Here is a 24,014-nt window from a genome sequence, read left to right as displayed (position 1 = left end):
CCGCGTCCACCGCGGGTACGTTATTATCATAAATGAGAGGAAATGCAACCTCCGTATCGGCAAGAGCTGCGAAAAATGGCACTGCGAGCAGAGACGGACGAGGTGTGTCGTCTATTATCGCCGTCTGCTCTTATCGTCTGCTTGTGCACGGACGCTGAACTGAGTCCGGAGCTGCTGCAAGATTTTGAGGAACTGGGTCTGAACTCGTTCAGAACTGGGATGAATCGAACGCGCCAGTGCAGCTGTCGTGCAACTTCCGGTTGAATCGAATGCATCAGTTCCTGCACTGCTGAACTAGTTCAGGCAGTTCAGGCGAATCGAACAGACCTAAATGGACTGATCCGATTTGGGCGAGGAGTGGGTGGACGTAGTTTAATATCGTTAGCACAGCATCGCACCTCAGCTTACAAGCCGTCTGTCCGCTGAGAGCTCAGCTCGTAGCTCTCTTCTGTGAGATGATTGCTGCATAAGCGGGATCTCGATCTTGACGGGAACCCAGTCCCTACGCACGACGACGATCCACTTTGGTTGTGGTACCAAACCGCGCAGCAAAAATCTCACCCAACCAAGAAACAAGTCGAGCACAACAACAAAAACGAAGCACGCTGAAGCGTTCACCTCGCAGGAAAAGGACGAGACAAAAATGCTCGCTTTGTGTTTTGTGACGTCAGAGCTTCAATGTTGCCAACGAAAGCAACGTTTACGCTAGAATGCGATTGGAGCAGTATAAAATCAATTACTAATGCAGGGGGGGGCAAATAAAATTCAGAGCTTCCACGTACGATGCGTCTCGGGGCAATAACAATGATATTCAATTGTTTTTTCGGATACAAAATTTTACCAGAGAATCCCTTTAAGAAGCCACGAAAAAATAGATGTCATATTTGTTTTCTATTTTTAATATTGAGTGTGTGCCTCCGATGACCCACGACTTTGATTATCTTTGGTGGTTGTGTCTAAACCATAGACAACGGCACATGCCCACGGAGAAGAGAGTGAGCGCGACTCAAACCGGCTAGTTCTCGATCGGCGTTTTCTGGGCAGAAATAAAACGAATTTTGAGCCGCCAATTCTGTTCTGGGTAGTTGAGATTTCATATGTCATGTACAAATAAAATCCTTGGCGAGCATAAATACCCTGTCAGTGTCCCTTTAAAGTGGACGGGCCTGCCGCAACGTTCACGTTTTTTGTTTTTTTTTCGCACGTCATTTGATGTTTTTTGTTTAGACACTTTTTTACTCTGGCTGGTGCAGAATCGGCTACTCCATCTAAATACAATTAATTTTTTTATCGTGTTTGAATATTTGTCACCATCTTAAGCATTACGATCTCCTGGTTCCCTGTTCCACACCCTCCGTGCGTATCTGGGAACGGGCTGTACGAATAGCACACGTCGAGCACTTTAACCTTGAAGTTTCGTCACCTTGTTCAATGGAACACAATAAATTACGAATGATGATTAAACGCTGCTCCCGTCATCAAAAGGCGAAAGCGGCACCAGGAGTGCCGCTTCTCAGCCTCGGTGCCAAGCGGCCACTCAGCTTTCAGAACATGTGGAAGGTGGCTTTTTCGGATAGCCCTATCCTTTCATCGCTCCCTATTTGAATTCTTGAGTCACATGTTATCCGGTGTGCCTAGTTGCTTTTTGTTTATTTCGGGAACTGATCTACCTTCTAGAGGTAACGAAAACCTTCTACACTTATTGAAAATTGGTAATAAGATAGGTAGTTCTCAGCCCTGAATGTAGAGATAAAAATAATGATTTAATGAGATGAACATGTGCCTACAAATTTAAAGGGAATTTGCCACTCCTCTTGCGTCGGCGACGGAAGAGCGACTTTCCCAAAGCAGCGCTTTACCTCTGCGTTTATCGACGCGGTACGTCCAAAAGTCTTCCTAACCAGAATACACGATGAAAGCCGACAATGGGCTAAAACATTCCAAAAAAGTACGGAAAACAAAAAGAAAGAAAAACAAGCCGTCAAAGTGGGGTGTGAAGCCTGTTCCCACCGGCCAACGCACGATGCGTGCGTTGCTAACTTCGCCACACACGCGGCAAAGTTGTCCGATATCCACTACGCAGTCGAAGCGACAAACCCAGATTTCTGTGCGCATTAACTGTATCGCTCTTAGTGGAAACGTTGCATTCATGAATTTTCGTCTACGAAATAGTTCTTAGTATAATGGTTCGTAATTAAATTGCGCATCATTTCTTCAAATTGTAAAAAAAAATAATAATAATAAGTAGATCCTTGCTTGTTTGATTTTTGCTGCATCGACGATATTGCGTACCTGTATAGTTGGAGCCCAGCAACACAACTGTAGTGCGTTTCTTCCACGGCCTTTGGACGGCCCGTTGTGCCGGATGTAAAGCAGAGAGCGATCACTTCTCTTTCAACATCGGCCACTGGAAGATCAATAAAGCTTTCCTCCGGTACGTCCTTAAAATTTGTCACCGAAGTGAATCCAAGCTTTTCACCCACAACAAAGCGTTCCTGAAAATTAACAAAAAGTATCAGAAGAGAGTGCGTTTTTAGTTTCTAGGAATATTGGCAACTTAAAACATTGAAACCACAGCTAGCCATCCTCACAAATTGATTTTACGAGAAGTATATTGAAACGACAGCGTCATATACATATTTAACGTAGATAGACATATTTAACACATTGAAGGGCTTTAGACTTTTCAGTGTTACAAAATAATAGAAAAAAAAAACTTGACTAACTGTACACAATGGAAATCCTCACAAAGCCGTGCTAACTACTATTCAGGAAACTCAAAGCTAACTTTAACATCAACGTGAAGAGATTTCTTCAGTCGCTTTTGCTAATGCGAAGATCAATATCGTTCACATAAACGTTATGATCCGCGCGTGAAGTGTTGCGCCTATCTATCGTGATATCCCGAGAGATAGCCCACCCGAAATTGAGTTTAAATATAGACTAAACGTCGTAACACGCATCCTCGCGTAAAGCGGATGTAAGAAGGGTGCAAGTTAGGAAAAACACCCTTTACACACTTTTTACTTGATGATTCAATATCCGAGTGTGTAAAAAGGGTGTTGTTAAGTAACGAAGGATTTTGTTAGAAATAAGTAAGATTTGTTTTAGAAAAGTCTATCTTTCTACAGTTGCGTCGGCATCGTTTTATTTTTTTTTTTTTTTAGCTTTCTTTGTGAGGGTCGGCGTTTTGGAGGGAGCATTTGCGGGGGCAGAGCGGCCGGCAGTGGGGAGCGGCTTCCCCGCGGTCGTTAAGAAACGTCTCGGGTTTCGGTAGTCTGCTCGGACAGATCCCTTCTTGCAGCTGGTTGTGCCTTTTAGCCGAATGTGCCTGTATATAGAGGGTTTCGCCGCTTAGTGTAAAATTGTCGCTTTTTGCCCGATGCAATAACTTAGCGGTTGGCGCCAGTCAGACTGGAAAAATTGCAGAGAACAACCCTACAAGGAATTTAGGTTTGGCGGTTACAGCGACAGGATGACAGCTCGCCGACCATTGGACGACAGTGTACCACGTGGGAGTGGTGAAATTTGAAGTGATTGGTCCATCTCTGGAGGGAAAGGAGGCATCTACGAGGCTAGAAAAGGGCTGCCGAGAGGGTTCTCGGGGAATTCGGCTCTTAAGACTGGGGACTATGGGGTTTTAATTTTGGGATTTTTTTACTCACCGTTGAGTTGTTTTGTTTCATAATAAACGTGGCCACACTGGCCACCGTAAAGCCAACCAACGTCGCAATGTGTTCAGCGGGATCGAACAACTTTTAGTTTTTTTCTTTATTATCAACTTCCCGGGGGGTGTCATCGCGGGCGAGCACCGTCATCGGTCGTCACCATCCGGACCAGGACGCGCCCATCCCTACACCACCAGGTCCAGGCCCTCCCTCGGAAAGTTGACTGGCGCAGTCGACAGGATCCTGCTGACTTCCTGCGACGGGCGGTGAGCGAAAACGACGGTATCAACGGAGGCAGGCGGAGCGTACCTGGGCTCTATGCGACAAGTGTTTCGTCTGCTGGATTGCGGACAAGGGTCGCGTCTGCTGGACTGCAGACAAGGGTCCCGTCTGCTGGACTGCTGACAAGGGTCGCTCCTGCCGGAGTGAGGACCGTGGCAATATCTACGTGAGAAGCCCGGGGGGGTACAGTTACCCCAAGAAGCCGTCTGCTGGACTGCGGACAAGGCTCGCTCCTGCCGGAGTGAGGACCGTGGCAATATCTACGCGAGAAGCCCGGCGGGGTACACTTACTCAAAAGGAGTGGTGGCAGCTGACAGGCGGTCCTGGGCGTCATTTACGTCGGAGAACAGGAGGACCTGTGGCTTCACCTGCGGACCGGCGAAGCATCTTCAGCGAGCGGCGACAGAATATCGGGGCAAGCCTCAAGAGGAGAGACGAGATCGTCGCTGCAGTGCTGAACTTCGTTGTGGTGCCAGAAAATTGTGCGTTTTTTTTTCTGTGTGATTTTTTTTTCTTCTTTTTTTTCGGTGAACGAAGAAGGAGCTGAGACTTCCAGGCGACGGGCACGATCGCCAGGCCGAGTGGGGACACTGCGGCAAGTGGGTGGCGGGGACTGGAGCAGCAGCTAATTGGATTTTGCCAAACAACAGTGGGTGAGTCCCTTTCCCGTTTTCTCCGAGGCTCATCATGACCAGAGAGACTAGATCGAAGACCCCAGGGTCTTCCCTAAGTGAGGCCAACTCTGAACCAGATGCTGGCAACAGTGGGGGAGGGCAGTCACCGGATTCGGATGACCTTAGTGCTGAGATTACACTCATGAAACTAAAGATATATCTCGAGAAAATAAAATTAGAGCAGCTAAAAATAACGGGGCAGCCTCATGAAGAGAGCACTCGGGGTGCGGGGGGAGTCGGACGGTATGCAAAGGAGCTACGTGCGGTGCTGGCGCCAATGCCCGTGACAGACACATTAGTGCCTGCATGGTTTAAAAGCGCTGAAACAATGTTGGCGAGTTGTGAGGTGCCACAGGACCTACACGGGGCAATCCTTTTGCCTTTTCTAAATGAGAAAGCGAGCGCCGTTGTGGCAAACAGAGCAGAGGGACGGGTATTGAAGTACAAGGAGCTACGAGACATTATCCTCGACGAGCTCAAGATGACTCCGGATGAGTACAAGCGGAGGTTTAATGCCGCGCGCAAACAAGAGAACGAGTCGTGGGCACAGTTCTCTACAAATCTTAATACTATGTATGGATACTACATGGAGAGCCGCAAGGTAGAGACACTAGATGATCTACGGCAGCTGACCATCTCAGATCGCCTAAAGCATGCCATGCCGGATGATGTACGCGCCTATGTCCTTCAGAACGAAACCAAAGAATGGCTAAGGCCAAAGGAAGTGGCGGGACTTGCGGAGAAATTTGAGGAGAGTAGACACAATCGAAACTGGAGGCCCCAGAGACTGGCTGAGAAGCCACAGGTGAACTTGCGGGGTGGGCCTGCGAAAGTTGGGGGCGACCAGCGAAGGATTGAGAAACCCTGACCACAGGGGTGCTTCGCGTGTGGGAAGCTGGGGCATTTTAGGCAGAACTGTCCTGGATTAGAGCATAGAACCCTGGACTCCGGGAATAAATCGGCCTCCGCGGGTCTGAGTGCAAGGGCAGCGCTTTTGCCGCAGTCACGCGAGACACTTGAGACGGCGGGGACGCGCAGGCATGGGGAAACAGGTTCGGGTATAAGCTGGGTACAGCTTACGGCAGGGGGCACACCCTTCTCTGCCTGTTTGGACTCGGGCGCTGACATAATTGTCGTGAGGCGGGAGGTGGTGCCCGAGGAGTCCGACAGGCGGGGAGGGGGAGAAATCATGCTCAGAGGTGCATTCGGCCAGACGGTGACGGCAGGGCTGAGGTATGTGCCGTTGGGGCTGTGCACCGCAGACGGCGGGACTGGCCAACATGTCGCCGTGCTGTGTGCGGTAACGGAAAGACTCGCGCAGGGGGTGGACGCGCTGCTGACGCCGGACGCATTTGAGGAGCTTACGCGAGCAAACGCTGAGTCTGCTGAGCAGGCAGAACAGGTGCAAAGGCTGGAGGCAGAAATCAGAGCGGAACAGGACCAGGTCTCCGGCGATCCCCCTTTGGAGTTCGAGGAAGTGGTAGAGGGTATTGATTCGGCCGGGAGCACGTGTGATGTAGACTTGGTCGAGACAGTTACAGAACGGAGCGCGACCGAAACGGGGTTCGTAAGCGAACAGCGAGACGACGGCTCTTTGCAGGGCTCGTGGGAACAGGCCCGAAGCGGCACGCATGGCATGTTGATTGAAGGTAATTTGTTGTATCACACGGAACAAATTGACGGGAAAGAATGCAAACAGCTGGTGCTCCCGAAGCCCCGTAGGGAAGAGGTGTTACAATTGGCGCACGACATGCCATGTGGAGGGCACTTCTCACAAAAAAAAAAAAAAACAACAGAGGATTAGAAATTCGTTCTTTTGGCCAACCATGGCGGCGGATGTCAAGAGATATTGTCAGTCTTGTCATGGGTGTCAGATTTTCGCGCGGGAAATGGCGACGGACCGAGTCCCAATAACTCCGTTGACGAGACCTGAGCGACCTTTCGAGACTGTCTTTATGGACTGCATCGGTCCCATGGAGCCATGCTCAGCTCGCGGGCATAGGTACGCTCTGGCCGTCGTAGATCTCTGCACGCGATGGCCCGAGGTAATTCCTCTCCGCTCGCTCACAGCAAAGTCCACGTGCCAGGCACTGGTTGATGTGTTCTCGCGACACGGGGTGCCCGAACTGATCTGTTGTGATCAAGGGACGAATTTCACGTCTCAGCTCACCAAGGAGCTCCTCAGCCGATTGGGCGTGGAAATTCGGTTTTCTATGCCTGATCACCCCCAGAGTAATGGTATCGTGGAGCGTTGGAATGGCACCTTTAAGGCAATGCTTCGCCACGTGGTGAGTGAGGGGGGAGGGTGTTGGGACCAGTACGTGCCGTGCCTTCTTTGGGCGTATCGGGAGGTCCCGAGTGAGGTCACGGGGAGGTCCCCATTCGAATTGATGTATGGTAGAGAGCCTCAGGGCCCGCTGTCTATACTGAAAAGAACATGGACGGGGCAATGGACGCCGCCTTTAGGACTAAACAGGCCAGCGGCCAAGTACCTGAAAGATTTGAGAGAAAGAATGGTAGACTCAGCCCGCGTTGTTGACGAGCATGCTAAGGCGAAACAACAGGCATATGCCCACTGGTACAATTTGAGGGCACGCCCGAAAGAGTTCACGGTGGGCGAGAGGGTGCTTGTTCTCGAGACGGGGTTTCCGGTAAACTCCAGCCGAAATGGTCGGGGCCCGCAGTGATCAAGGAGCGAAAACGCGCGGACAGTTACATCGTTGACTGTCCGGAGAGGGGTGACAGGTGGGTACACGCTAACAAGTTGCGCAGGTATGTCGCACGGGCACAGAATGTTGGGGTTATCTTTGAATCCGATGAAGAATTCGGAGATGTAGAGAGCGTTCCGGCAAACAATGCGCATCACGCGACCATCGAGGAGATCACCCATGACTCGTCACATCTTGGTGCGGACCAGCGGGTGGAACTCGCGACATTGCTGAGGAAGTTCAGGAAAGTATTCTCTGAAAAACCAGGGAGAAGTGTGGTAGGGGTACATAAGATAGCGCTGGTTGCCAAAGCGAAACCCGTGAAGTCATATCCGTACAGGGTGCCGATCGCCGTCAGAAAAGCGGTCGAAGATCAGGTAGCACAGCTGCTCGAGTGGGACTTTATCTACCCTGTGGATAGCAGCTTCGCGCACCCTGTCGTGTGTGTCGCCAAGAAAGACGGGTCGATCCGAATGTGTATAGACTACAGACGTTTGAACGCAATATCAGAGGCAGACAGCTTCCCGATGGGGAATGTCACAGAACTTCTTTACGACGTGGCAAAAGCCAGATACATATCGGTGTTGGACATGACGCGAGGCTATTGGCAGGTACCGGTAGACGAGGACTCGCAGAGGTACACAGCCTTTGCGACCCCGCGCGGGCTGTGTGCGTGGAAAGTGATGCCGTACGGGCTCAAAAATTCCGCTGCGACATTTCAACGCGTCATGAATGAGGTACTAAAAGAACACCAGGGGTACGCTTCTGCGTACGTTGGTGATGTGGCGGTATATTCGAGACTTGGGAGGAGCACATGGAACATCTCCAGAAGGTTCTGGAGACAATTCAGGTTGTGGGGCTTACTGTAAGCCCGACAAAGTGTAGGTTCGCACAGCCGAAGGTAAAGTATCTTGGCCACGTGGTGGGGTCATCGTCACATGCTCCAGACCCGGAGAGGATGAGCGCCATTGCAGCACTCAAGGCGCCTAAGGCAAAGAGGGAACTAAGAAGTGTCCTGGGCTTATTCAACTATTATCGAGAATACGTTCCAGGATATTCGGAAGTAGTGCGCCCATTGACTGACCTCACGAACCGCGGGGTTCCCAACACGATACCGTGGAGCACAGAAGCAGAACGGGCGTTTAACTCGGTAAAGGAAACGCTGGCTACTGTGCCGACTCTGGCCGCCCCGGACATGAGCAAGGAGTTTATCCTCACGACCGACGCATCCGAACACGCCGTGGGGGCATGTCTCTCCCAGGAGTCGCAGGAAGGGGAGAAACCAATAGCGTTTTTGAGCAAGAAGCTTACTGCCGCTCAGTCGAAATGGTCAGCTGTCGAGAGAGAAGCGTTCGCTGTGGTGTGGGCATTGGGACGTTTGGACACGTGGCTGTTCGGTTCAAAGGTAAAGGTGAGGACAGATCATAACCCGCTAACCTATTTGACTTACTCGGCCCCCTCGAGTGCTCGTCTGACGAAGTGGACTCTGGAGTTACAGAAATACGATGTTGAAATATCCCACATCAAAGGGTCTCTGAATACTTGCGCAGATGCCTTGTCGAGGCTCGACCGCATTGAGTACGGCGAATTCTGACTTTTCAGTGTTGTAAAGGTATTGTGGATTTTTGTTTTTCGGTTAGCGGTCCCGAATTGGCTGCCTGCGTCTACGGTTTCCTTTAGGTAAATACTGGTCATGGTGGAATATGGAACGTACGGGTTTGGGTCTCACCGGACTGTGTTTGCTTGTGTTTTTTTTTTGTGTTGTTAATTTTCCCTGTCGCCCAACAGATTATTTTTTTTTGTCAGGGGGTATAGCTCCTCTGTTGTTGTTTTGTTTTCGTATGCTACGCGTCTGTCTCGAAAAGGGGGACAGATGTTGCGCGAACAGCAAGTGTACTTGCAACATTCTTGGTGGGGAGGTGTTAAGTAACGAAGGATTTTGTTACAAATAAGTAAGATTTGTTTTAGAAAAGTCTATCTTTCTACAATTGCGTCGGCATCGTTTTATTTTTTTTTTTAGCTTTCTTTGTGAGGGTCGGCGTTTTGGAGGGAGCATTTGCGGGGGCAGAGCGGCCGGGATTGGGGAGCGGCTTCCCCGCGGTCGTTAAGAAACGTCTCGGGTTTCGGTAGTCTGCTCGGACAGATCCCTTCTTGCAGCTGGTTGTGGCTTTTAGCCGAATGCGCCTGTATATAGAGGGCTTCGCCGCTTAGTGTAAAATTGTCGCTTTTTGCCCGATGCAATAACTTAGCGGTTGGCGCCAGTCAGACTGGAAAAATTGCAGAGAACAACCCTACAAGGAATTTAGGTTTGGCGGTTACAGCGACAGGATGACAGCTCGCCGACCATTGGACGACAGTGTACCACGTGGGAGTGGTGAAATTTGAAGTGATTGGTCCATCTCTGGAGGGAAAGGAGGCATTTACGAGGTTAGAAAAGGACTGCCGAGAGGGTTCTCGGGGAATTCGGCTCTTGAGACTGGGGACTAAAGTATGGGGTTTTAATTTTGGGATTTTTTTACTCACTGTTGAGTTGTTTTGTTTCATAATAAGCGTGGCCACACTGGCCACCGTAAAGCCAACCAACGTCGCAATGTGTTCAGCGGGATCGAACAACTTTTAGTATTTCTTTTTTTATTATCAACTTCCCGGGGGCTGTCATCGCGGGCGAGCACCGTCATCGGTCGTCACCATCCGGACCAGGACGCGCCCATCCCTACACCACCAGGTCCAGGCCCTCCCTCGGAAAGTTGACTGGTGTGCTGGCGTCTTTCACCCCCTACACGCCCTTTTTGTGCCCCACTTGTAGATATGGTGTCTGAAATTGAGTAAAAAAGGTTGTATAGGCAGATTTTACGCCCTTCATTCACGCGGTGTAAAGGGGGCGTAATGTTGATGCTGCAGTATACCCCCCTGATCTCATAGGCGTTCATGTTTATTTCCTCGGTGAAACTGTTGCTGATGTACGGTGGTACAAACAACGAGTATAATTAACCGCCACACGCAGGTGCGTATGATTAGAAAGGTCTAGAGAACAATTTTTGCAACTCGGATCGAACTCTCCGTCCGACCCGAGCCGAAAATGACGTGTCACGTGTAATTTTCGCGTTTTATCAGTCTAACTTCGACTTGATAAACCATCTCCGCTCGCAAAAGGTTAACGAAGACGTTTAAATATACAGCCCAGGCAGCACACCGTATTGCGCTGATGTTTGAACTAATCAGAAAGATCGTGCTCATACCATTTTGGTCCAGCGAATAGATCACGAATGGGATGGGTCCCGCCAACACCATCCCAAGATACCGTATGCGACGTCGTTTTTGATTGAGTGTCAATAGTGTCCTGCGTGAATCGCCTATGCCTGCGAGGCATTTCAAATTCTTGACCTCCAAAATTAAGAAAGCTAAAAAAGAAAAACAAAACAAGACTAAACAAAACGGAATCTGCTTTCTTTTAGCCCGAGAAAGACCTCCTGCTCCGAAGCTTTGTACAAACTGTGGTGCCCTCATTTCGGGTAGTACAAGCTCACGTGACTGGACCTTGCACTACTTATAGCACCTTCATTGAGATTTTATCTTTCTGTGTAGTTTTGAAAAAACAACGCCGCAAGGCAACCGCAAGTGCCGGAGTCATCACATTCCCGTTAGGGTACGCGATCCATATCTCTGCGTTTAGACACCAAAATATCCTGCGCCCCGACGCTTTCTTTTTTTTAGGATTTTCTTTTGAACCCGTGAAACCTCGTCTCTTGTTTCATGCTCTCAGCGTCTTAGCTTTGACCCATGCTTTGACGGCGTTCGAATTTGTTTTTGTATTTATCTTGTGATCTCGCGGTCCGCACCAGAGCAGACACGATTTTCTCGCGACCCTCCCTGGGCAGTGCAGGTGGTCATACAAAGCTGCTGAGGGAGATTAGCTGCTTTGTCCAACCCCCTCTGATCTCGTCTTCTGATGAGCCTCCACACCTTCTCTTGTGTCTTCGTGTGGCTGTGTGGGAGTGCGAAGGCCACTTTTAGCGAAATAGAGGGGTGGAGCGAAACACGTGACCGCTCTCCGCAGGACAAAAAAGCTCGAGGTACACCTAAGCACTTCGTATGAGTTGTGAATGCGAAAGCAAGCAAGCCGCTGGTCCGCTCCCTTTTTCGTCTGCTGCGTACTTTTCGTCGCCGGTCAGCGCGCGTGCTCCCCCGGGCACGCTGACCTTGGACACTCCGTGTTAACGGCGCGCTGATGGACACGCTGTGCTATGGGGTGAGCGGTCGTGGAAACTGACGAGCGCAGCGGCCAATGGGAGCCCCGGCGACGCGCGCCAGCCAATGGAACCTTTAGGATCGGGGAAACTAGGTGCCGTTTTCTCGCTTTAAACTGCCGTTTGCCAAGTTATCGTGAGTTGTAGGGACCACGTAGGTCCCGTTTCCAAAAAGCGCTCGTCAGTGTTCTCCTGTTTTTCGTGCAAGCAGGTCCTGACGAGTCCCATTTTGCGACTGTGGTTTCTCGTCCAGGCGGCGGTAGCTTTTCGCCGTGAACGGCCGGAATACAGCCATGCCAACTTTCTAGTAATGGCCGTTTATTTTGTCAGATCTATAGAATTATTGTGCTGTGTTTGTTGTACGCGTTTCGACAAAGAGCTGCTCATTGGCGGCCGCGAGACTTCCGTTGATAGTGATCGACCGCCTTCATCCTCGGCATTGTGTTTGTGTTGTTTTGTGCTGCCCGAATCGGGTTATGCATCTATCACGACAGAGAACTGCTCATCGGTGAGTGCGAGACTTCCGTTGAATGTAAGCGACCGCCTTCATCCTCGACATTATGTTGGCGGATTGTTCTGTGCTGCCCGAATCGAATTATGCATCTATCACGGATTACTTGATATCGCTCTCTTATTGGTAAGTACTCTGCAAGCGTGCCTCTGATAGTCGTCCTGTTTCCGTCTCAATAAACCATTTTGCTGTTTACAAACATGAAATGTCGCTTACGTCCCAAGCAACTCCCGCTCGTTCCGTCTTGGAAAGCCTGCCGAGTTTTGGTTACGTCACCAGTTCCAGAAAGAATAAATGCTGCACGAAAATTAAAGTTGGAGATTTAAATAGGGTCTTCGGTTGTACAATTTAAAGGGGCCGTAAAACAATATCCAGTTGAAATGTTCAGGACCTTACAGAGGCGTACTGGTCCTAGTCTAGCCTAAGAATACTCGCACTGACTCAGAAGCGTCATGGTTGTGGTGAAATTGCGAGGATCAAAGGGAACTATTTCTTTCAGTCTTGGCAGTCGTCTATAAAGAATTTAGTAGAACCTAGTAGAATCTTGATCGAAAAATAAAAGGTGAACCAGGCATGTTTTGACTCATTCGCAGTTATTTCTTCGTGCAGTCTTTTGGGTTATTACACCCTATCTTATGGGTGTTCGTCATTGCGCCTTTTTTACTTCTCTTTCTGGCGGTGGTACACCCAACTTAGAGGGCCTGCTGCGCAGTCATCACACCATAATAAAGAGGTGTAACCTTAATTTAAGGGTGTTCGGAATAGCGCCTTCCTTTAAGGTCGTTTTGCTACACCAAAGAGGGTGTTAGTTACAGTACAAGTCATTTAGGCCTTGAAGGGTGTAATGATGTTTAGTGTGTAGGGTGAAAATATGGAGTGGGTGAACTCTTAATGTACAAACAAGAAAAGTTGGAGAAAAAAAAACGCTATTTGCTTAGAATATGTTTTCCTGCCAAACATGTTATCGCGGTGAGGGACAATAAAGCAACGACGACTCTATTTTCCAGTCAGCAATGTTCGCTTATAACTTGTCATAGCTACCTAGCCGCATTAACGCCGACGCCATCATTGATCCGAACTCTACGATGACTAGGCGTGGGTTTTCTTTCATCTTTCGGGGGTGGGACATCTATCGTGATATTACAGTATTAATATACGTATACTTACCCGAATATCCGTGTCTTGAGTTAACTCTTTCAGCAGGTCGGCTTCGTTGGGTGTGGTGAGCACGTGACTGGCCTTTCCTTCCTTTATTTTCATCAGCAGTTCGCCTGTGAGAGTTTTGAAAAATGCCAAAGATTTCTTCTTTTTTTACGCAAACCAATTTCAAACGTGAAGACTGCACTCGGTTAATTAGATCTAAGTACTCTCCTCAAACTACTTTAAAATGTAACAGTTGCGTATGAAAAAGGCAAACACCGCCGGAGGCCTGGTATTACACGCTTGCTCTGGGACTAAATCAAAATTGGCACGCGAAGGAGGTAATGACCAAAGGAATTAAAGCAAAATAGGTACAAATACCTTGTTTAACTCTCTAATTAAGCATGTAGAACTTTTACGCTACCCGTAAGGTGAAGCACTGCAACAGCTGCGGTGTGACGTTGGGGCCGCAATGGTGTCATTTCGGAGCAGATGGGCTGAATGAGCGGTAAGAGTGCAAGCGCGCACCATGGAGCCAGCATAGGCCGTTCCGTGTTAAACCGAGTAACACAACGGACGAAAAATCCGTGGCTTTTTGGAACCAATGGGTGTATTAACTAGAGAGAATTTCGTGAACATGTTAACAACCTTACTGGACACAAACTAGGACTGCCTTGGGGTTATTGAAGTACACTTCGAAAATCGCGCCGCCGAATTTGAAATCGAAGAAACGACAAAACTGCATGTATATGCATGAACCGTTCCTGTCGTTGGTGTGGCTGCCTGAACGTCTTATGCAATGCTATTGAACACGAACTAACAGCGCCTTGTGGTTACTGAACAGATGGGGCAGTAATGACATTACTGAAATGAAATTACAGTAATTAAATTACTCTGTGATGATGAGTAATCTAATGATTTACTTTTTTTTTACGCTGGTAACCTAGTAATATTATGACTTACTTTCAGGCAGTAATCTCAAGAAAATTAATCACTACATTTGAAATTACTTTGTCCTAAATTAAAAATACCGTTAACGCGAGCTTTAAAAAAATAGAAAAAAAGTGATTTGAATAGTGAATTGTCGAGAAAAAGACAGAGCAAATAAACGATGGCCATCTGACCGCGAGACCTCGTACGAAGAACTCGACTCGACAGACACACAAAGGCGGATTCGAAAAGCGGAGAAAAGCTTACGTATAAAGACATCGCTGAAAGGCCACTGCCCATGAACTCCAGACAAGAAAGATTCATGACGTCACGCCATCAGGACGATACTATACTTCATTCATCCCTGAGCTGACAGTGCGGTGGGAGCTACGAGCTCACCGGAACCAATTAACCACCTTCCCTTGATCACCTTACCCGCCCCTTTCTGTGCGTGTGGGAAGTAGAGCGTGGTTACGTGGCAAAACATAGGCGTGTTACTGTTCCAAGGAGCATGTAGCTTCCACCGCAGTGGCAGCTTAGGGATGAACGCTTATATGCAACAAGGCGAAGGGCACATCACCAGTGAAGTCACCACATTTTAAAACCTGAAAGTACAGTACAAAAAGATCTTCTGCCTTCTCTCTTTCGTCAAGCAAGGGCAAACCGTAAGGTTTGACCATTGTGAACAACAAACGACCGGCGTAAATAGTGCATCCCAAATACCTTGTCAGGACCCCAGAACGTTTCGAGCATAGCCTTGACCTTGTTAAGTAAACCCGATTTTTGTAGTCACGATAGATAGGAATGGAGCAAAGCAAGTGCCGCTCGCGGTACGCCTCGCTGCCTTTCCTTCGGAAGTTTATGCAGGAATAAGCCAACGGGCAAAGAGACAGTTTTAGGGAACCGTTATTGAGCACCTGATACGACACGATGGGCACTCCGGTATGCACTGCGCATATTGGAGACGTCTGCGATAGCGCATGCGTAGTTTATATCGGAGGGCTTATCGTACCGTACCGGTGTGCGCAAAAAGGGTTCCCTAAAAGTCTTCATTATTTCCACACGCTCGTTGGGAAAGTACACATTTTAGGAAGCTTGCGCCATCCCTTTCCTCACCTGGAGACGCTTCTGCCTAAAAAATATCCAGCCCCTTTTTGTAACAACGCGCTATAACCTGGGCTCTTAGGTTGTTTGGGAGCAATACTCTTCGAGAGGAATGATCGGAATACGTCAGCTAGTGCACTTGGGAAAATATGATTAGATTGCGTCCGAGTCCGAAGGGAAATGTTTAACGTGACGAATCCTTGTAAGAACGAGCTCCCATGTCCCGACTTAACAGACTAGCAGGGATTATAACCTTCTAAATCAGGAAGACAAAAACATATCACCTTTTTACTAAGGACTTTCAACGTTGAATGATCAGCGAAACCAGTGAGTCGACTCTTTTTGAGTTGCATCTAAAGAAGAAGCTATTTATCATGTTTAACACTTAGGTCGTGTGCGCCAGAAAGACGACTTTTCAGTATGTACACTTGAGGCGCATCAGGCTGTTGCGGTGTAAACAAGAAGATCTGTGTTTTGGTAGGTATACTGTAAACGAAATTAGCAGGATTGCTGCCTCAAGGTATTGAAAAGTTATGTCAGAGTAATTTCATTACTTTTGGAAAGTAATTGTAATGGGAGGTCATTACTTTTAGTCTGCGGGGATTTGTAATATAATTTAATTACATTTTTGCCGTTTCAGAAAATAATTTGTAATGTAATTTAATTACTTTTCAAAGGTAATTTTCCCATCTCTGTCACTGAAGAACAATTCCAAAATAGCGCACTGAAGTTTGAAGCGTGTAGCTCCACCTAACTTCAGGCCCGTGGTTTCGCCGCCAGGCGAAACCACGGGCGACACGGCATGCAAAGAAACCACAGGCGCCAGGCGACACGGCATGCAAAGAAACTTTCAAGTAACTTTTTCTCGACGAATTCAGTTTCATGAAAAAGTGCCCGCGTATTGTTTTGGGCTGCCGACGCTAACCAATTATCAGAAACTTTTTATTACACTATGCACACAAATGTCGGTGTTGTGACATTGGTGCCCCAGTGTACGTTGAATGCTAACTAATGTGCCGTTTGGCATTTACAAAGGTTTGTTAATCGGATATATGTAAACGTGTTACTAGTCGTCTGCTTAAAAAAAAAAAGTTGAGTGCCTAAATTCTGTACATAAAGACCTCTGGTTGTTTAGTTTATTTATTTTTATTTTTTGAAGTATCAGCGAATTTATGAACACTTCGTAACAAGTTTTTCCACCAGCCGAAAGAAAACAAATACATGAAGATCCATTGGTGAATTCTTCGGAAAGGCGTTAGCATGACCCTTGAAAACTTCAAACACTTTTAGCTTTCGTTTTCACTTCCTTTATTTTTTTGCTGCATCTCTTTGACCTCGTTACGGGGTCAGTGTTAGCGTTACACAAGCACGAACGTGTGTGGCGTTTCCCAAGGGTCATGCTAACGGATCTCCCAAGAATTCACCAATATATCTTCCTGTATTTTTTTTTCAACATTCTTTTGTACTCTGTCTGCGAGAATGCGTCGACGCCCATGGATACGGTCATCTATATCCGTCGCGGAAAGAACCACACCCATACCACTCATGGAAGAACCAGATCCATATCACTCGTGGAGTGAACTGAAACCATCGTTGTAAGTGCACGAACAGAGCACAGCTTACTCATTGCTTCTACGGAAACCCAGAGCGACGGAAAACCGACGACAGCATGGCGGCAACTAAGCACGCCCGCATTCCATCGCGTCGCGTCGCAACACCTTCTAGACAACAAAGCGTTGTGCTGAATGATATGTCGTCATCAGAGAAGGCAAACGCTGGACACAGATTGGACACGACGATTCCGTCAACGTTCGGCTCATACTTGATTCGAAGCCGAGTCTTGACGCAGCACTCATTCCCAATTTGTGTCCATCGTTGGCCTTTTCTGATTAAGCTATCTTACTCAGCACGTCGGCTTGGTTATCTAGGTGTTGCGCGGCACCGTTTCATCTCTGGCAACGTGGCAACTGTGCGCGAGACTTTGCCGAATACGAAAGGACTCGTTTTGACGAGACCCTGGCGATGTCTGTCTGTTTGTCAGTGCCGGGGTTTCACGCGTGCTCACGTCAGCGCTACGGACTAATGGAAGCGTCGCACGCGAGGACTGACAAATGAAAGACGCTGCAGGGTTTCCGCCAAAACGAGCGTCCTGATGCTAACGCATTAAAAATAGTTTATGTAATAAATTAGCTTGGATACCATGATTCTATGCTCTAATGCCAGCGGAAGTGAAAGCGAACCAGGTTGTGAGTGCTTTTTTATGGGGACATTGTTTTCGCGTGATTGTGTTCGTACGCTAGCTAAATCAGGCGCTGGAAGCAGATGTGCTCTTGAGTGTTTATTGTATATATTTTTGAATTACGAACACGAACATCAGAGAACTTGATGATAAACGGCCTCATTCAAAAGCAAAGAACATGAGCACAGTTTGCTAGTGGCTAGTTAGCGGCCAATGGCTATCGTAGCTGCGGAGCGGCCGTAGCGGAGGGTTTCCTGCACAGCACTGGATTTTTGTTTGTAACGTGGTCAAATGCAACTTATTGCGGCGCGGCGGCACGTGGAAAACAGACGCGCTACTTTGGCTCCCAATTTCCCTACCGGGAGCCTATGTAGGAACTTTATGTGAAGCTAGGCCGGCGCGAGCCTTATATACTCCGTTGACCCTTATGCTAGACTACGGTCGGAGCTACGTTGCCGCCGGACCAATGAGCCGCCTCCCTCTTATCACCTGACCCGGCTATTCGCGCGTGGGTATGGCCGGGAGCGCGATGACGTGGCGAAAGAGAGGCGTATGACTGGTCCAACGAGGACGTAGCCTCCACTGCGGTCTCAGCATAGGGGTGAACTGAGTATAGGTGTCGCATATATATACAAGCTCTTATTCGCATGACAATCTTAGACACAGACATTTTTGTAAAAAAACTAGAACCAGAACTAACTGCGGCACACAACTATTGAATCGGCAAATTCCAAACTTCCTGAACATTTACCCTAATTGATATATTGGAACACACTTCCTCTCCACAGACCCTCAGGAATCAATCGAAGATGCATTTCTTAAATCTTACTGAATTGCATTTAATGGCTTTTAGTGTCTTTAATGTTTTTTCTATATCATATTGTGTTGATGCGTTACATGTTTTGTATATACTAGTGTATTTGCAGGTTTTGTGTTGTATTTATGTTGCTGTGTTGTAGTTTTTGCTTGTGTTGCGAGTGTAGTCTGGTGCTAGAGGCCAGTCAGGCGATATTTGCTGTCGCCTTTTGCCTCTGCTCCAAGGAAATCCTGTATTGTAAAATCTTCAATAAACAAGCACGCTCCCAATACCTAGAATTGTTAGGACCTGATGACACGAACTCCAGCAGCACGGAAATTTGAAGAAAAAAAAAGGAAGAAAAGGGAATAGGCAGTGATGGAAGAAAATGTTGTGTTTTCAAGGAGTAATTAAATAATTTTAAGAGAATTTGCGTGAAAATAAGGTGACTTCCACCGCAAATGAAGCCCCATCTCGCGCCCTCTAGGCGAGTGAGCTGCTGAAAAGAGATCAGCCTGGTCTGAGATTTCATCCCGGGACTTCTTCAAGAGAGGGGAACCCTCAGCAACTGAGCTGACCAGAAGCTAGCAGTCAGGGGAGCAAACGGATGTTATGCATTTCCCAGGGTCAGACCAGACGTAAATGCTAAATATAATTAATTACATTAGGGGAAGTCCCCAAGGTGGAAAAGATTTACGTGGGAAGAGATTGTGTTGGGGCTTTGTATCTCCCCACAACAAGCCACCTTTCGTTTGTCGCCAAATATTTATCACGCGCTGTGCCCCATCGTGTCACATTGTGAGTTAACTCGTGCCCCCAGCGAGCTTCTTGTTTATCGCCAAATACCTATCGCTCAACCGCACCGCTAGTGTCGCCTTGTAATGTGGCGCCGCAGACTGTTGCCGCGAAGCGGCGTGGAGGAGGGGGGTCGGCTGGGTTAACACGCGGCCCAGTGATACAACACCCCGCCGTCCGCCACTGCACCTTGAAAGAGGGTGACCCGCCGTCGTCCTCGGTGAGAGTTGTCTTCGTATCTTAAACAACGAACGGCGAAAGGGTCATTGTCGTCTTCTGCTTGCGGAAGAGCGGGACATTCGGTTAAGCAGCACCAACATCAGACTTATGTTTTTTGGGAAAGTAGCGATGCACGCTGACCTTATTCAGTATACGTATCGATGCTTTGTAAATAAAAAGCTTAGCAAAGGCTGATTGAACCTGCGTACCTTGTTCTGATGCCAGCTCAGATGGTATGACGACTCCTCCAGCAAACACGACTCCGTACATGGCAATGAAACTTGCCAGCGAATCGTCCACATGTACGAGCACTTTGTCGCCTGGCTTTACGCCGTGGCTTTGGAAACAGGCGGCGTATTGATGAAGCATCTTCAGCATCTCTGAACTCGTTACTTTATTTGCTTTGTAGATCTACAACGGCAGAAGGTTGAATAATTATTATTTTTAATTGTCATAACCGTAATGGCAGGAAGCCTATTTTGGAACTACCAAAAGCCGGTTATGAGCATGTGTAATACTGTGACTCAGGACGCCATGCGTGGCGTCTCACAATCTAGTCTCTACTCTAGATGCAGGTTAAGTGCCCAGAAGGGGAATGTACGAGTATATTTCTGGCGGCTTTGGAGTTACCAGTATGTCCACCCCTGCAAATGCATGTTTACTTCGAATGGCATCCGAGTTTTTAGTTCCTACCTTCCGTGAAAGTTGCCCAGGGACTTGCGAATTGTCCTGCTGACGAGAAGAGATGGGTATTTGTATTCTACCGTACAATTCAGTATGATTTGTCGTGGACATTTTGGCGACCGGAATTGTGCTGTCTCTTACTCGCCGTCACTCAACAAATCAAAACAGCTGCCGAAACAATTTTTATCTTGTTCGAAGGATATGAATCCGTGATATTGAAAACTTTTGGAGATGTTTTCTTCTTTACAACAAGGTCAGTTTCTTTCACCTAAGCATTTTTTATTATTAGAAGATAACCCTCGTTTTATATGTCGTAGGAACCGTTGCGTTTCAGTTTCTTTGTGGATGAGCACAAGCAATAAAAACGTTTAAGAAGCAGTAGATATCAGGTTGTTTTTGTTCCCGGACCTCGATGGAGCACCCTAGCTACCGTCAGGAACCGAGAGAGGAGATCGTGGAAGATATGGTCCAAATGCGGGTTGGAGTTGAAGAAGACTTCTTGCTTCTTCTTGTTGTGGCCGACGGCGGAGAGTCAATAGGCTCGGAGGCGAAGTTGAAATGAATACAACTGATAAAAAAAATTTACTTGAAAAAAAAAAAAAACACTTACGGAAAATGAAATGACACACTGCAACTAACGGCCGCGCACGGCCTACGTAGTTAGACGGTTACAAAAACGGACGCCTTGGCGTCAAGTGGCCTCCCGCGCACGGTGAGGGCGGCGGCGAAGCCGCAGAGCAGGGGCTGTCGCACACGACAGAGGTAACGCGGCGAGCCGCGGGAGAGAACTAACGGGCCACAGGGGCCCGTTCAAACTCGACCAATTTTCGTCCGGTCGGGGTTATGACAGTGCGCCGAAACCTGTCCCATCCATTAAGGGTCTAGTTCCAACCCCGTTGGGTACAGGCCCCGAAGCATTCTCAAACAATTAAACCAGAGGCCATTGCTGTTGCCGAGGGGGGCACTAAGACCGGGCACAGTGGTTGAGAGTCTAAACCCCCGACATATTTATGTTCTAGGGAAGATATACTTATTCTCGATTTCGCCGAGAATCGCCGATACGTGCCTCACCAGCAAACGTTCCATCACCAGAGAGCGCGGGTAGGAGTCTCAACGAAGGCGCGCCAGATAAATTTGGGCGTCCGGGGAAACCGTTTCGGCGGAAAACCCCAGGATGCTGGGTCCACGCCGGCGCGTACACACCTGCCGCGCCCGTTGCCCCTCCAGCCAACGTCACGAACCACTGGAACCTGAACCGAGGCTTTCGACGAAGTCGTTCGAGCTCGAGACGTTGCCAAGTTTTCGAAAAGGCGCGCCAGTCGTTGATAGCAGCACTCCAGCGCCCCGAGCGCCCGCGTAGATTTGTGTTGTCGGAGGCCCCCTGCCCCGGGTGAGAGGAAGACCCCCGGCCATGACGCGCCGCGGGAGAGGCACAGCCCCGCCCGTGGTGGAAAAACTATAGCGATAGTACGTATCGGGACGTTACACGAAATCTTTAAAGAAAAAGCCGTCTCGGCGGCGCGCAAAAATGCGAGCACCTCTACAAAAGCTATCCCTTTTTTGGCATTTCCTATCGATTGCAATACAAATTACTTGTTGAAAAATTATTGCACCTTTGAGCCCTTTAATCAGGATCATGCTAGCATCGTAACTTGCCTCTATCGTCTTGGTTACACAATCAAGATGATGGTGATAACGATCGAGTATATATTACGTATATCACGGCAACCGCAAGCCTTCTCAGCAGGCTTCTGGCTCAAAGCTGGTTTACACAGTGAGTTTAGTTGCAACCGAGTGCGCTGTGCAGCCTTGGGATCTCTCAGGACGAGAGAACAGATTGGCACTCTGGCGCCATCATCCAAAATATGACCTCGTAACTGCATTTCACTAGAGTTAAGGTTTTGCAGTATTTGCGAGATAAAATGTGCCCACTATCGATAGAAATGGTCGTTCATAACATTGTGAAGTTTTCAAGCCTGAAAAGAGTATATGATGCCCGACAAAATAGGAAATGTGCAAGGTAATCTCAAGTGTTCCTCCGCTACCCGATAGATGGCGCCAGGGTGTTCTCTCATCGTAAAATACCACGAGAAGTTGTAATGTGCTCGGTTTCAAACACACGTAAGAGAGTGCACCATCATTGATTGCTGGGGTATGCATACAGAGGTAAACATAACAGCTCCTGCACTGCGCTTGATGCTGCATACTTACTAATGCAGTCCGTTCACCTTGTAGAAGCAGCCTTTCTTTTATGGCCTGACAGACTGAAATCTTTGGTACAGAACCACCGGGATAGGGTGAATGTACAATGCCGTCTTCGATGCGGGCTTTCAGCGACATTCCTCTGATATCTTAGGGTTCCTCCGGTTATTATGTTTAGCGACTCTAATCTGAAAGGAAGACCAAAAAGATGAAAGCATGACAAGACATCCACCAATTTAGAAACCATGCCTGTTTGTCAGGTCAAAGGTCTGTTATTCAAAGGCTTGCCAACTCACGAGTCTATATTTATACTCCTCGGAGGAAGATCATTTTTCCTATTTCTACAGCCGCCGTATCCTGTTTTAATTCACTGCATGAGACGCTTGGTACTGCGCTATTTTCAAAATAATATTTACCTTTCTAATGTACCGTTGTTAGTTCACCAGTCACAAGTACGCAGCAGTTTATCCCAAAACTGATAGCCCTTGAGTAGAGTGCTTTGTGACGCACGGCCCGCAGATCTGAAACTAAAATCCGCTTTCTGTGGCGTTTTAAATTCCATAGCATTTCTCTGCGCAAAACCCCGCAGGTGGCACCTCCATGTGTAGGTGTTTGCTAAGCGACTTCACCGCGGATTCCAAACGATGTGGGTTTACCCACCTACATCTGGCTGCGCGCGACTTTCCCGTGTCCGGGAAAAAAATTTAGCAGCGCTGTGTTAATTCGCCGTACAGTCCCAGCAGTAGCTGCGACACGTCTCGGCAAAGTTGTTGGACAATCGGCGTCGGGTTCACGCAACGTGGGGTGCGTCAACAAAAGCGTTCAAATGAAATAGACATCTTACCAATTTCTTCCGAACGCTTTTGTTTCAAAGCGCATGAAAGCGCGACTCCCTGGCCGAGCTCTTGGCATCGACAGTGCAACAACGGCGTTTCGTTATCAGCTTTTTTTTTTTCTTTTTTTTTTTCTTCAGACAACGCGTGAAGTGGGCGTCGGGTACTGCAAAAACCGGCTCTGTGTGAACGCCTCCGCTTCGCTCGCAGCGGACCGAGGTTCGAATCCCGCTGGAGGCGGACGTTCTTTTTCAAAGATTTGGAAACCTCGACGACGGACAGCCTACGCCCTGATACGCCATGTACAATGTCAACAACAACTACTACTATATCAACAACGAATGTAAATTCTAGTGGTGGAAAGATCCCATGCCAGGTATCGCTATAAAAGGGCATCCTAGTTGTTGAACTAAGCCCGGGGTAGGCTTTGTTAATCCCTTCGGGGCCCACCCGGCGAGGCAACAAACAACTTCGGCCTTTTTTCCAGCAATACCATACCCCTGAGAGTATTTGGAATGGCTCAGGGGATGAACCTCTTATTAAAAGGTAAACGCTCGATCATGCCGTAATTATTTGAAAGCCAATGAATCAAGCCGCTCCAGTGCAGTTCGAAGCCATGAATTTGTTTCCCCGCACGGCGCGTCGTAGCCTGTATTTCTATTGTAGTGTTTGTTTTTCTATTTGTGTTCGCGCACGACTTCAATTGCAGTTTTGAATTAATCTCTGTAGAGTGGATATTCACTCAGCTGGAAGTCATGCTTCAGGGGCTGAGAAATCGTTTTTCGATCAACTTGAATGCAGTCAAAGCCGCGACTTGCGGCAGGTGTAAAGCGTACGGAGCTACGCCGTGGCGAACTCGAAAACCTCTAGGGCTCATCCCAGCGCGCCAATTGGAGGGCAGTTTTTCCAGGAACCGTAGTATATTTAAACAGCAAAATAAAGTGTAGATTTTTTTTTATTTTACCCACGACTATTTTTAATG

At 48.1% G+C, this 24,014-nt stretch overlaps 1 protein-coding gene across 1 annotated transcript; it reads right to left on the bottom strand.

Moving 5' to 3' along the window:
* Positions 1-1,673: 1,673 nt before the first annotated feature.
* LOC121836574 (long-chain-fatty-acid--CoA ligase-like) lies at positions 1,674-22,337 on the bottom strand. The gene is made up of 5 exons (XM_042291509.1): positions 22,209-22,337; positions 19,523-19,724; positions 13,258-13,361; positions 2,293-2,495; positions 1,674-1,737 (listed from the first exon to the last, which is right to left on the bottom strand). Exons 1-5 carry the CDS (start codon positions 22,335-22,337, stop codon positions 1,674-1,676), a joined length of 702 nt encoding a protein of 233 aa, XP_042147443.1.
* Between the last annotated feature and the right edge of the window lie 1,677 nt (positions 22,338-24,014).

The sequence above is a fragment of the Ixodes scapularis genome, unplaced genomic scaffold (genome assembly GCF_016920785.2).
Source record: "Ixodes scapularis isolate PalLabHiFi unplaced genomic scaffold, ASM1692078v2 PGA_scaffold2__306_contigs__length_199485367, whole genome shotgun sequence".
NCBI lineage: Eukaryota > Metazoa > Arthropoda > Arachnida > Ixodida > Ixodidae > Ixodes > Ixodes scapularis.
Note: the sequence above shows the minus strand (reverse complement) of the source record. Positions and strands in the feature narration are given on the sequence as shown.

Bases quoted from the DNA above. Each gene is read 5' to 3' on its own strand.
- LOC121836574 (XM_042291509.1), bottom strand. From the start codon at position 22,337: ATGTCGCTGAAAGCCCGCATCGAAGACGGCATTGTACATTCACCCTAT. The intron at 19,725-22,208 runs GTAAGTATGCAG...CTGCCGTTGTAG, and splicing joins AAGGTGAACGGACTGCATTA to ATCTACAAAGCAAATAAAGT. The intron at 13,362-19,522 runs GTACGCAGGTTC...AAACTCTCACAG, and splicing joins TGAGCTGGCATCAGAACAAG to GCGAACTGCTGATGAAAATA.